Here is a 13,900-nt window from a genome sequence, read left to right on the forward strand (position 1 = left end):
CTGCGCTAACCATGATGCAATACGAACTAATTCCATCTGCCTGCTTTTGGTCCATTTCCCTTGATTCCCTTAATAGCAATTTCCGTTTTAGCCCAATAATTTTCAGGGAAGCCAGAATGCACCCTGCTATCAAAATGTCACATGATGTCAAAGTCACATGATGTCTAGTAGTTTCAAAAGGTTCTCTGCCCCTGGAATGTGGTCTTGATTCAGCCCAGACTGATAGGATGAAGTTCCTCTTCTTTGTCTGCTGGCTTTGATCCTCCATGTAATGGGTCTTGTTAAACTTAATAAGATTTCATTTGAACAATCTAGATAATGAAGGGACACGGATGATTTTATTCTTGGGGATACTGGTATTAAAAAGCGGAAAAAATACACAGTATTCTACAACAATAAGATGTTGCTGCTGAGGCACATTGTGAAGTAGATAGTTAAAAAGGGAATACTCAACTGGGGTCCAAAATTAAACAAATATCCTTTTCTCAAAATCATTGTTCACATTAACGCTCACAGTTTTTTTGTTCAAAAGCCACACTGACACGCCATTCGGTAGGACAAAATGTGTAGGTAGGAAATGCAGATGCTGGTTATACTGAAGATAGACACAAAATGCTGGAGTAACTCTGCGAGTCTGGAGAAAAAGAATAGGTGATGTTTCGAGTCCTTCAGAGTCTGAAGAAGGGTTCTGGCCTGAAACGCCACCCATTCAGTTGGACATTGTTGAATAATGGATTTGTAATAGCACGAGAGGAAACCATTCAGCAGATCAAGTTGTCTGCGCTCAACAGTGCAATCTATCAGTGCTTTCTCTTTCCCTGTAGCCCTTTAAAATATTTTCTATGTGAGCTTTGGAAACCCCTGGGTCAATGCTTCCAACATCTGCAGCACTGAGTTCCAGATCATCATAGAAACATAGAAAATAGGTGCAGGAGGGGGCCATTTGGCCTTTCGAGCCAGCACCGCCATTCATTGTGATCATGGCTGATCACTGCCAACTGCATTAGCATCTGCAACTGCCCCAACCCACCCATGTATATTTAGACCTTTAAATTTGTCTCCATTGTCCTTTGATTTAACTGCTATGGGAATAGCTTCCATAATATGCCTTTATAAAAGAAATATAATCTTCCTGACGTCTATTGAATCCCCTCTCAACCGCTTTTGTTCCAAGGAGACCAACGAGCTGGGCCAACTGAAATTCCCCCATCCCTGGAATTGTTCTGCACCTTTTCCAGTGCCTTCAACATAAATAGAACATAGAAGGGTACAGATCAGGAACAGAATTTTTGGCTCACAATGTCCGTGCTGAACATGCTGCCAAATTACACTCCTCTGCCTGTACTTGATCCATATCCTTTAATTCCCTATATATCCACATGTATATCCACCTTGATATCCTTCCTAAAACGCATTCACTTATTGTTAGCAACTAACTGAAGAAAGGGAAAAGTTGCAGGCATTCTCGATGGTGAGGATGGCCATCACACCTCTTTCACGAAGCTTAACAGGGCAGCTATCCAAGAACAGGGTACAGACTTTCAAGGTATTTTGCTTCATCACAAGAACAAGTCACCTTTATCCCCAGCACACACTAAGCTGAAGATAGTTAAATATGCACAGATTTCAAAATTAACTATTCAAAATAAATGTGAAGGCAAATATTTTCTTTAGCCTTCCCCAACTGTCATTGGTACTTGATATAATGCCAGCATTCTTCATTGTTTTAACCTCCACAGTAAATAAAGGCATGTCAATGAAGTGGAGCCTCACTGATTTTCAATGGATTGTGATATACAAACCATTTAAAGCAGAGAGGGATCACCACAGATAGATCCCTGCTGCAAAAATCAAACCTTCTTTGGGATGAGACATTAGACGGAAACCTATTTGCACACATTCAAGTGGGATTCCATGGCATTATTCAAAGAGGTGTTCTCGAGTACCTGTCCAACATTTCACTGCCACCTCAGGTCAACTGGTGATACATTTTACTGCAGACGTATGCTTTTGCTGAAAGCAAATTAACATGACACATTTGTATATGCTGCATGTGTATATGCATGTTTGCATATGTCTGCAAATTACTGATTTTGAGCTGCCAAGGAGGTGAATGCTAAGCACAGGTAAAGATGGAAGGTATGATATATAATCAATAAAATGATCATCCTTCCTTAATCATTCTTGCATGCCTTTGGGGAGTAAGCCCAATTATCTGCATTTTCTTCTATGCATCAGTTATTGAATAAAAATAAATCAAGAATAGAGATCCATAGTGTGGACAGGCTCCTCTGGTCAGAATATTGTTTGTTGGTTGCACATATATTTGGTTACATTAAAAAAGAAGATAAGAAACATAACCAGGAGTAACCCATCTGTCCACTCTCCTGCACTAACTGCATATCCCTTCACTTCCTTAAAGTCTCCATAGATCTAGTACTACTCAGCAACTGCATCCCCACAACACTGCTGGGTGGCAATGTGAAAGATTCGCCTACTTGCTCTTGAAGAGATTTGTCTGCCCTGAATGACTCACACTTTTGAGACTCTGATCCCTTTTTACAGCCACCCCCATTCAGGGCGAAATACCAACTCACTAGATTCTCCATAAAGCTTCCTAAGAATTTTGTGGATTTCAATGAGATCACCTCTCATTCACGAGAGTTCAGCCCAAGCCTGCTCAATGTCTCTTCATACAACAAAGCCCAATGCCCCAGGAATTAATCTACTGGTCCATTTGCTGCTTTCCCTCTAATGCAAGTATGTAAGTAAGGAGATCAGACCCATCATAACTTTCACGTTCAGTCTTACCAGGACTAGGATGTATCATCTCTTGTACTTAAGTGCTCAAGCCAATAAAAGCAGCACATCATTGCACACTAACTTGGATATTCTTGAACAAGTACTTCAATACCTTTCAATCTCTATTTGTTAAATACCCTGTTTTTGTAATTTCTTGACTAAAGTAGATAACAATTTTCCATGTTACATTCCATTATCATGTCCATGCGTTTTGCACACTTCTATACCTCTTGCCTGATGGGAGACGGGAGAAGAGTGAGTGACTGGGGTGAGACTCGCCCTTGCTTATGCTGGTGGCCTTGCCGAGGCAGGGTGAAGTGTAAATGGAGTGAATGGAAGGGAGGTTGGTTTGTGTGACGGTCTGGGCTGCGTCCACAGTTCTCTGCAAAGTCTTTAGGTATCTGAGGGACTGGGGAGCTAATAGTCCATGAGGATGGGCAGCTGGTGTGGAATGAGATAATATCAGATGTGCTGGATGAACTGAACCTTCTGGAGGGTGAAGGAAGGGGGACCGGCAAGGACAGTCTAGTTTGGTGGTCACAGCCGTGATGTTACAGAGCGAACGTGGTGTGTGATTGTGATGAGGAGGGTTTGGATATGGAGGCTCAATTTGTGACAGAATAAGACATCAAAGTCATAAGGCCAGTTACCAATGCGGACTGCAAATCTCACCCAGTGTAAAACTGTACTGACAGTTCAGCGTATGCGGATGCAGTTGGACACCAATAAGAACAATGTTTCATGTTCAGGATTCCAGCATCCACTCCCCCCCCCCCCCCCCCCTTCTTTTCCATATTATTAACTGCTCACCTGGATTTTTTGTTGGTCGATCTCAAGTTTCCTTGTGAGCTCCGTCAGCTTCAGGGTCAGCTCGTCCCGTTCTTCCAGGTTCCTGTTATCACAGATTGTCTTTAGCTTCAGCTGAGAGCTCCTTGTTTTCCACAGCTCCAACTCTGCCTCTTTCAGTTGCTTTGACACACACCGGTCCTGCTCCTTTGACTTCCGCAGCATTTCCTTCAACATCTGCACCTCGCTCTCGTGCCTGGCTAATAACTGGGGCAAATTGTTCTGCTCGTTCTCGAACTTCACCAGGGCTTTCATGTGTCGGAACTGTAGTTGCCTGAGCAACCTGTTTTCCAACCGGGCGTTCTCAAGCTCTCTCTGAAGGTCATACACCTCATTCTTCAATTCCTTTGTTTTGTTCAGTCTGGCTGACAATATGTGCCGTGTCACTGAATCACAAGCTTGCTCCATAGTGGTACTTTGTGTTTTACTTTTTAAGGCATTTTGGTTCCAGTTTTGCAGCATTTTAAATCTTGGTTTGTGTTGTACTATGGAAGAAAAGAGTAACAGTGCGTGTATATTAATTATGTTGTCCATCTCAAAAGGTATCAAATATAAGGTGCTTCTGCAGAGAGGGGCTATTAGTCGCGAGGTTCATTTCTATGCAACTATCAACACTGCACATCGCTGTGTGCATATTTACAATTACCCATTAACACATACATCAGTAATTCATTTTCTACTTTCTGTATAACTAGGAAGAGTGTAATAGCTAAGAAACTCCTCGGTGCACCTCAGAATGTATTCTCTGAAGTACGAAATGAGTTGGGCGTTTGTTTGCGAAAATTATGTCATTGTTTTAGTGGTTTGTTTTATTTCCATAGAGTTAGATAGAGCTCTTAATGATAGCGGAGTCAGGGGGTTTGGGGAGACGGCAGGAACGGGGTACTGATTGCGGATGATCAGCCATGATCACAATGAATGGCGGTGCTGGCTCGAAGGGCCGAATGGTCTACTCCTGCACCTATTGTCTATTGCCTATTGTCTATTGTCTATATCTTCTGTCTCCATTTTCACTTGCTGGCAATGGGAACCGTTGCTCTGGAGTGGAGTTGAGTTGCTCTGGAGTGGAGTGGAGCAAAAACAGGAGTGGAGCAAAAACATTTCCATGTCAGAAAACCTGCTACACAGTGAACCGTTTCAACGAAACATCGACATTAGGTTCCAGATAACCAATTCCCTTCATCCGATCAATGCAGAAACACTACTGCAGTATTTTCCAGTTATTTTGCCAGCTAGGCATTATGTCCAGTTTGTTGCCGTTGACCTTTTAGGCTACGGGGAACCTGAGCGTGAGCACTCAGGAAAGAAATCCTCTATTTTGGAGAAATAAATAGATAATTAGTTCATACGTTCACATGTCATAGGAGCAGAAGTAGGCCATTTGGTCCATCGACTCTACTCCACCATTCAATCATGGCTGATCTATATTTCCCTCGCAACCCCTTTCTCCTGCCTTCTCTCCACAACCCTGATACCCTTACCAATCAAGTATCTGTCAATCTCCGCCATAAAAATACCCAATGACTTGGCCTCCACAGCCCGTGGCAATGAATTCCACAGATTTACCACCCTCTGACTAAAGGAATTCCTCCTTATCCTGTTTCTAAAGGTACGCCCTTTTATTCTGAGGCTATGGCCTCTCGTGGAAACATCCTCTCCACTTCCACCCTATCCAGGCCTTTCACTATATGGTAAGTTTCAATGATCCCCCCTCATCCTTCTAAACTCCAGTGAGTACAGACATCAAATGCTCATCATATGTTAACCCAATCATTCTTGGGATCATTCTCGTAAACCTCCTCAGGACCCTCTCCCATGTCAACACATTCTTCCTCAGATATGGGGCCCAAAACTGCTCACAATACTCCAAATGTGTCTGACCTAAATAACTAAATGACCTCTATGGGTAGCATGGTGACGTAGCAATAGAGCTACTGCTTTACAGCGTCAGAGACTCGAGTTAAATCCTGATTATGGCTGCTGTTTGTACGGAGTTTGTACGTTCTCCCAGTGACCTGCATGGGTTTCTCTTAGATCTTCGGTTTCCTCCCACACTCCAAAGATCTACAGGTTTGTAGGTTAATTGGCTTGGTATAAATGTAAAATTGTCCCCAATGTAGTAATAATGTGTGGGGATTGCTGGTCGGTGCGGATGATGGGCCGAAGGGCTGTATCTCTAAACTAAACTAAACTAAAATAAATATGTATCATCTCCGACTACGTCTTGATTTTCCAGAAGAACAAAGTAAGCTTGTGGCCACATTATTCATTCTTCGGGTGGCTTAACTAAATTGCAATTTCACCACAGAGATTTTTGAAGTGTGATAAGAACTTGCAATACCTAAAGCTATAGCCTTTGGTTTCAGGATAATATAGATAAGTTAGTAAAATAGGCAGAGCAATACAAAATGGAATTGAATCCCAAATACTGTGAGGTTGTGCACTTTGGTAGGACAGTTTAGGCAATGAATGGCAGGACACTTGGAAGTGCTGAGGAATATTTAAACCTTGGTGTCCATATCCAAGGATCCCTGTAGACAGGATCTCAGGTAGATAAAGTAATTAAGAAGGCATGTGGGAAATATGCCTTCACTTTTATGGCATGCCATAGACTATAAACACAGGGAGGTTATGGTGCAACTACATAGAGATCACCTTTGCCAATTGTGCAAGACAGACGTTGGTGTTCATCTCTTATCTTTTCAATGCTTCTCTGCTCACAACTGTTCAACGCGCCACAACAGGAGCCTGTCTGTCAGGACAGGAATGACAATTGCTCTTCCCAAGACCCCAAGTAAAATCAAGAGAGTTATGGCAAAAAATACAAAAGCTTGAAAGCTTGTACCATCAGATTCAGGAACAGTTTCTTCCCTGCTGTTATCAGACTCTCAAACGGAACTCTCATAAGCTCTGGATATGTTCCCGATCTCCCAATCTAGCTCATTGAAGCTTTTGAACTTTTTTTATTTGCAGTTTCTGTGTAGCTGTAATTCGGCGCTCTGTTTTCTTTCTCTCTTTGTATTCATGTGTGGTATGATTGTACTTATGTATGGTATTGTACGTCAAATTACCACACAAAACAGTGCTTTCCACTCTATCTTGGTACAAATCACAAAAGTAAACCAGTACCAATGCTAATAAAAGTGTAGTCCCTGCTCAAAAAAGGACACAAAGTTGTGGAGTAACTCAGCAGTCTGAAGAAGGGTCCCGACTCCAAACATCACCTCCCCATGTTCTCCAGAGATGCTGCCTGATCCGTTGAGTTACTCCAGCACTTTGTGTCCTTTTGTGTAAACCAGTATCAGCAGTTCCTTGTTTCTACATTTTTACTAGTTCATTCTCAAACGTGGGTGACTCAGTTATGATGTAATAATTCACAATTGAACAAAGAGCCCTTATAAATCAATATTTACAATAAAAGATCTTTACATAAATAGACACTTTGCATCATTTGATCAGCTACAATCCAAGTTCTCATTGCCCAAAACTCAATTCTTCAGGTACTTACAGCTGAGAAATTATGTTCAACAAAACAATTCGCTTTTTGAGTCCCTGCCCGAAGACGACTCATTGTCCAACATTTTGCTGGGTCCCCCGGAAGCAAAGAACCTAATCTCATCTTTTGTAGGTATCCTTTCAAACAAACTAGATAAATCTATTTTAAAAATAAAACAAACCTGGGAAGAAGACCTTAACATTGAAATTGATGACGATGTCTGGAAGGTAGTACTGAAAAGTATAAAATCCTGTTCTATTAATTCTAGGCTACAACTGATTCAATTCAAGGTTATACACAGATTACACTACTCTAAGGTTAAGCTGCATAAAATCTTTCCTGATCTCTCACCTTTGTGTAATAGATGCAAGACCGCTGAGGGTACACTCGCTCACCACTTTTGGACTTGTCCAAAACTTCACAACTTTTGGTGTCTTTTATTTCAATGGTACTCTACTGTTTTAAACGTCACTTTAACTCCGGACCCTGAAACCGCTCTATTCGGGTATTCCACAATGCTCGAGAAGCTAGACCATAATGCTCGCACAATTTTGGTTTATGGTATGGTAATTGCCAACAGATGTATTTTGAAACTATGGAAATCAAACTCTGCTCCTCAGTTTGAGACTTGGTTAAGAGAATTAATGGGCATCTTACATGTAGAGAGGCTGAGATATGAATTGTCTGGCAACCCTCAAAAGTTCTTCAACATATGGAACCCAGTGCTGCAGCATATTAAGGACAAGTAAAACTACCCCATCAATGCCACACCCTTTTGTACCTTCTTTGAATACTGAAATATTTGACTTGTGAAAATTACCTTGACTCATGTTTTTGTGCTTTTGTCTTTTTTGTCACATTGTAGTTATGTTTTTTTTAATTTATTTTTATTTATTATTTGTTTGTTTTTGTTCGTTTGTTTTCATGATTATGTAATAATAATAATAATAATAATAATGCATTACATTTATATAGCGCTTTTCATATACTCAAAGACGCTTTACAGGGATTTAGAGAACATAGGGAAGTGAATAAATAGATAAATAAGTAAACGAACAGAGAAAGGAGTCAGAAGGTGAGGTGACCTTCAGTGGTTGAAGGCAGTACTGAACAGGTGAGACTTCAGTGATGTTTTGAATGTGGTGAGTGTGGAGGAGTCTCTGACGGTTTGGGGTAGTGAGTTCCATAGGGTGGGAGCAGCGATGGAGAAAGCCCTGTCCCCCCAGGATCTGAGTTTTGTCCGGATGTGGGGGGATAGGAGATTGGCAGCGGCAGAGCGGAGGGTGCAGGTGGGAGTGTGCCTGTGGAGGAGGTCGGTCAGGTAGGATAGGGCCAGGTTATGAAGGGCTTTGTAGGTCATGAGGAGGATTTTGTACTGGATTCTCTGGGGGATGGGGAGCCAGTGGAGTTTGTAAAGGACGGGGGTGATATGGTCACGGATCGGGGTGTGGGTGAGTAGACGGGCAGCGGAGTTTTGAATGTATTGAAGTTTACTGATGATTTTTGAGGGTGCGCCATAGAGGAGGCTGTTGCAGTAGTCCAGACGGGAGGTGATGAAGGCATGGATGAGGGTTTCTGCAGCTGTGGAGGAGAGGGATGGACGGAGACGGGCAATGTTTTTGAGGTGGAAGAAGGCTGTCTTTGTGATGTGTTTGATGTGTTTGTCGAAGGAGAGGGTTTGATCAAAGATGATTCCAAGATTCCGGATGTGAGGGGAGGTGGATACTGGGAGACCATCAATATTGAGGATGAAGTTTTGGGTGGATTTGATGAGCGTTTTTGGACCAATGATGATGATTTCAGATTTGTTGCAGTTGAGTTTGAGGGATGGGGTTTACTGTTGTTGTTATATGCACTGTAATTAATTAAATTTAAAATTACAAATATAAACATTAAAAAATAAATCAATATAAACTTCTTCAGAAAGTGATTAATTTTCAATCAACTTTAGAATGTATTTAATAATAATTAACCTTAAAGTGAACTCAGGCTGGGCTCACATAGCAGTTTGAATTTATGAGCGTGAACAGTAAGTTACTACACTCTAAACGTAACATGATATAATCTTTGGAGAGAAGGAATGGGTGATGTTTCGGGTCGAGATTCTTCTTCAGAGTCTGAAGAAGGGTCTCGATCCGAAGACCAGTCTGAAGAAGAATCTCAACCCAAAACGTCACCCATTCCTTCTCTCCAGAGAGGCTACCTGTCCCGCTGAGTTACTCTGGCATTTTGTGTCTATCTTCAGTTTAAACCAGCATCTGCAGTTCCTCCCTACACATGATATAATCTTTGTTGTATTTGTAAATGATGTATGTTCTGGGTTACCATGAACAATGCGCTGGGAGACCATGAGTTCAAAGTAACATTTACCCATGTTAGTTCTTGGACTGTGGGCTCAACTCTGATAAGGCCGAATGGAGTAATTCACAATTTTTATTTTTCAGCGATGATGTCATGAAATGCAAACTGCTTGGATGGTACATGATCCACCACCAATATAGGATGGTACATGATGCACCACCAATATAGGAGAGAATAATAAGCAATTACTTTTTTTTTACACATAAACTAACTAATCTTCTGTGATTTATGACATTTTATTGCAATCACTCTGCAGAGCCCACTGTTTGCATGATTCGGTATTTTTTTCCCTTATCTTCGATGTTTCTGAAAGACAATCACTCACACTTGAGACTGTTTCATTAGAAATGGAAGCACTCCAGTACCTCGGAGTCATCATCAACCACCTTTCCTTTTCCGAAGCCTATAACACAAACTAATTTCATATAATATAATATAATATAATATAATATAATATAATATAATATAATATAATATAATATAATATAATATAATGGTGATATCCCTTCGTTATCACCTCTCCCACAGCTAACAATGGACTATTGTGGGCTCCACCTTTCCTTGTTCATCGGTGACAGTTCTAACTGGTTCTGAACCTTTTCATACCACTAGTTTCCCTCTCCCCCGACTCTCAGTCTGACGAATGATCACAACCTGAAACATCACCTATTCCTTTTCCCGCAGAAATGCCCGCTGGGTTACTCCAGCATTTTGTGTCTATCTTTGGCGTAAATCAACATCTGCAGTTCCTTCTTAAACTATCTGGGTTCAGTTCCATGGGCATGAACAGCCAAGTCAAGTTATCATCCTTCTCCTCAGGGTGTCTGTATGCATTTTGGTAATGATTCACATTGTGGATGGGTCCATGCTCAACCCAGGGTCACTTCTGACTACTTTCCAGAAAGGGTCACAAATGACTAACAGCATGAATCCAGCTACTTTCGCTACAGGGAATAAAGTGCTAAAGTAACTCAACAGTTCAGGCAGCATCTCTGGAGAACAAGGATAGATGACGTTTCGAGTTGGGTCCTTTCAGACTGAAGAAGGATCCACACCCAAACGTCACCGATCCATATTCTCCAGAGATGCTGCCTGACCTGCTGAGTTACTCCAGCACTTGGTTTTCTTATGTGCAAAACAGCATCACCAGTTCCTTGTTTCTACTTTAGCCAACACCTGGGTTACCACAATTAACTATAATACTGCAATTGTGGATTTTAATTCTGCAATATGATAAGAATTAGTGTAATTATCAGTTAATGTAGGATACTTAACTGAGACTGAAATTATTCTGACAATTGAAATGTCTTGAACAAGCAGCACAACTTTAGTTGTGACTGAATACAGATATAATCAGAGAAACACTGTGGGGAAAGGAAAACTAAAAGCCAATGTTACAGAATTAGACAAAAAAAATTATTGTGATGATTTTATTTACAGAGAGAATATTTGCTCTTTGCTCTGCTTTGCGATGGCTATTTCATAAGTGATAGGAGCAGAATGAGGCCATTTGGCCCATCAAGTCCACTCTGCCATTCAATCATGGATGATCTATCTCTCCCTCCTACCCCATTCTCCTACCTTCTCCCCATAATCTCCGACATCAATACTAATCAAGAATTGTTATCCTGTGACGAAAAATAGGGGCTTTACAGAAGAGGTTAAAAGTAAGTATTTAACATTTAAGAAGCATTTAGGCAGAGACAAGAACAGAAAGAGAATGGAGTGATGCGGACCGATGAGATTAGTAAAATTGGCATCTTTACCAGCACAGATATGGTGGGCCAAAGGGTCTGTTTCTCTGCTGTACTGCATTGGTTTGGAAATTATCTGAAACATCCAATAAGTAGATGAAAAGTTTAAGATTGTAACACCAAGAATAGGTCATTTAGCTCCTTGAATCTGTTCCATCATATAATGGCTGATCCAAATTTTCCTGCACATTTCCACTAAACATTCCCCCTCTCGCCTTATAGCGACGCTCTCAAGTGTTGGACATTTCCACATTGGGGAAAAAGGTTCTATCTACCCTTTCTATGCCTCTCATAATTTTATAAACTTTCTATCAAGTCTCCCCTCAACCTCTGACGTTCCAGAGAAAACAATCTGAGTTTATCCAACCTTTCCTTGTAGCTGTAACCCTCTAAACCATGCAGATTTCTGGTAAACCTGCTCGGCCCTCTCTCCAAATCCTTCCTGTAACGGGGAGACCAGAATTCCATGCAATGCTCCTAATGCGGCCTAACCAAAGTCTTTCAGGGCTACCTTCATGACTTCCTGAGAATTTGACTGGTAATGGAGAATTTGAGGAACCCTCTCCAATTTGTTAATATGTCAAACACTGACTCAACTCCCTGGCAATGTTATAATTACTGATGTCATTAGTTGTGTCATAGCTTCTCTAAGCAATCTTATTGCATGTTGTTTATCGACTGAGAAAAGTAGCATACCTTTTGTCCGGTTGCCTATGTTGTAGTTTCTGAGACCCCTTTCTTTCTCTTTCTTTGCTTCCTGTACTTTTTCTTTTTCATTTTCTCTTTTAAATGATTCAGCAGTGCTGCAGTGATTGTCAAAATCGTCAGAGTATTCTGTGTATGCACTATTTCTTGGAGAGATACTGCTCTTACTGCTGCTAGTTGGCTTCTTATCGAAATTGTCGCTACTGGAAGTAGAATCTTTCCCTTGTCTTCTTGAGGATTGATCTGAGGAACTGTCCTGCAAACCCTGTTCATTAGCCATGATCAGGAATATAACTTATTTGCATCTTTGCTGGTTAAAACCTTTTCATTTGGATGAGATATCACAGTAAAACCTCCAAATAATGCAGGTTGTTCTGAAAGGTACAGTATCATACACAGCTTCTGGAAAGACAAAAAAATAAAACATAAATATTGGAAAACACCATTAAATAGTGATCGTTTACTTTTAAACAGATTAGCTTATCTTGGTATCATTTTCGGCACAAACATTGAGGGTGAAAGGGAGTGTCTCTGTGCTACACTGTTCTATGTTCTAAAAAAAATGCAACATATGTTAGAATACGATAGAACAGTTTGGATTATCTTTCTTAAAATTTACCATTATATGCCAGAAGGTTTAGCACTTGGTGATTCTTTCATTTTATTTATTCACTTGATTTTTTCAAGGTATCATCATATGATGGACCTCAGACGGCCATTTGGTTCAATTTTCCTGTGGTGGGACTTCATCAGAAAAATCTGGTTAGTTCTACTCCTCTTTCTTTTTGACCATCTTTGAATTCAGCCCTGGGCTTCGTGTTAGAAAGCACTGATGTGCTCGGGAGAGGGGGGCATTTTCACTCTGCATTCTGCCCCTCACCTTTACAGAAGGGCAACTGGTGGATAAACAGTCTCTCAATTTAAATAGACACAAAGTGCTAGAGTAACTCTCAGCAGGTCAGGCAGCATCTCTGGAGAACATGGATCGGTGATGTTTCGGGTCGGGACTGAAACGCCCCAACCTGAAACATCACCCATTCTTTTTCTGCAAAGATGCTGCCTGACCCGCTGAGTTACTCCAGCACTTTGTGTCTATCTTTGGTATAAACCAGCATCTGCAGTTCTTTGTTTCTGTATCCACTGAACTTAATTCACATTGCTGTCCCTGTGGAAAAAAGTCAATGTTTGAATTATTCCAAAGTTTAATTTTACTGTATTTAATTTTATTGTAATATTTTAAATTGTGTATCTGTATATATTATATATTGTGTATTGTGTATATATATAATATATGAACCTATATGATTAGACTTCAAACGTTTCAGTCAGTGACATTTAAAATGTAGACACAATGTAGACACAAAAAAGTCAATGTTTCAATTATTCCAAAGTTTAATTTTACTGTATTTAATTTTATTGTAATATTTTAAATTGTGTATCTGTATATTATATGTGTATTATATATATATATATATATATATATATATATATATATATATATATATATATATATATATATATAATATTGAACCTATATGATTGAACCTATATTAATTTTATTGTAATATTTTAAATTGTGTATCTGTATATTATTGTGTATTATATATATAATATTGAACCTATATGATTAGACTTCAAACGTTTCAGTCAGTGACATTTAAAATGTGGACACAAGGAACTGCAAATGCAAAACCAGGCATTAAGTGCTGGGTTGCAGCAGGGACATTTATTAGTAGTTCAAAGCAGTGAGCTGTCAAAAGCCTTCAGGGCATTCCTGCAATGGGGCTTCAGCAATTTTCCACCTGATGCCCAGCACTTCCTGTCTGTCTCGTGGGATTCCCCCTTTGGTGCAGATGGTGAGATTGATCAGCCCTGTGTGGCACTGCGAAAAGTTACAGCAGGCAGTGATGTGCAAAATGCACCAAGTCCGGCAGAA

At 40.4% G+C, this 13,900-nt stretch overlaps 1 protein-coding gene across 1 annotated transcript in view; it reads right to left on the bottom strand.

The window, feature by feature from the left end:
• The window catches only part of LOC144598459 (lebercilin-like protein), a 34,730-nt gene extending 22,486 nt beyond the window's left edge, over positions 1-12,244 (bottom strand). The window contains exons 1-2 of the mRNA XM_078408601.1: positions 11,956-12,244; positions 3,613-4,133 (exon numbers count right to left, since the gene is read on the bottom strand). Coding sequence (XP_078264727.1) covers positions 3,613-4,133; positions 11,956-12,244 — 810 coding nt within the window. The remainder of the gene's footprint in view (positions 1-3,612; positions 4,134-11,955) is intronic.
• Between the last annotated feature and the right edge of the window lie 1,656 nt (positions 12,245-13,900).

The sequence above is a fragment of the Rhinoraja longicauda genome, chromosome 12 (assembly GCF_053455715.1).
Source record: "Rhinoraja longicauda isolate Sanriku21f chromosome 12, sRhiLon1.1, whole genome shotgun sequence".
NCBI lineage: Eukaryota > Metazoa > Chordata > Chondrichthyes > Rajiformes > Arhynchobatidae > Rhinoraja > Rhinoraja longicauda.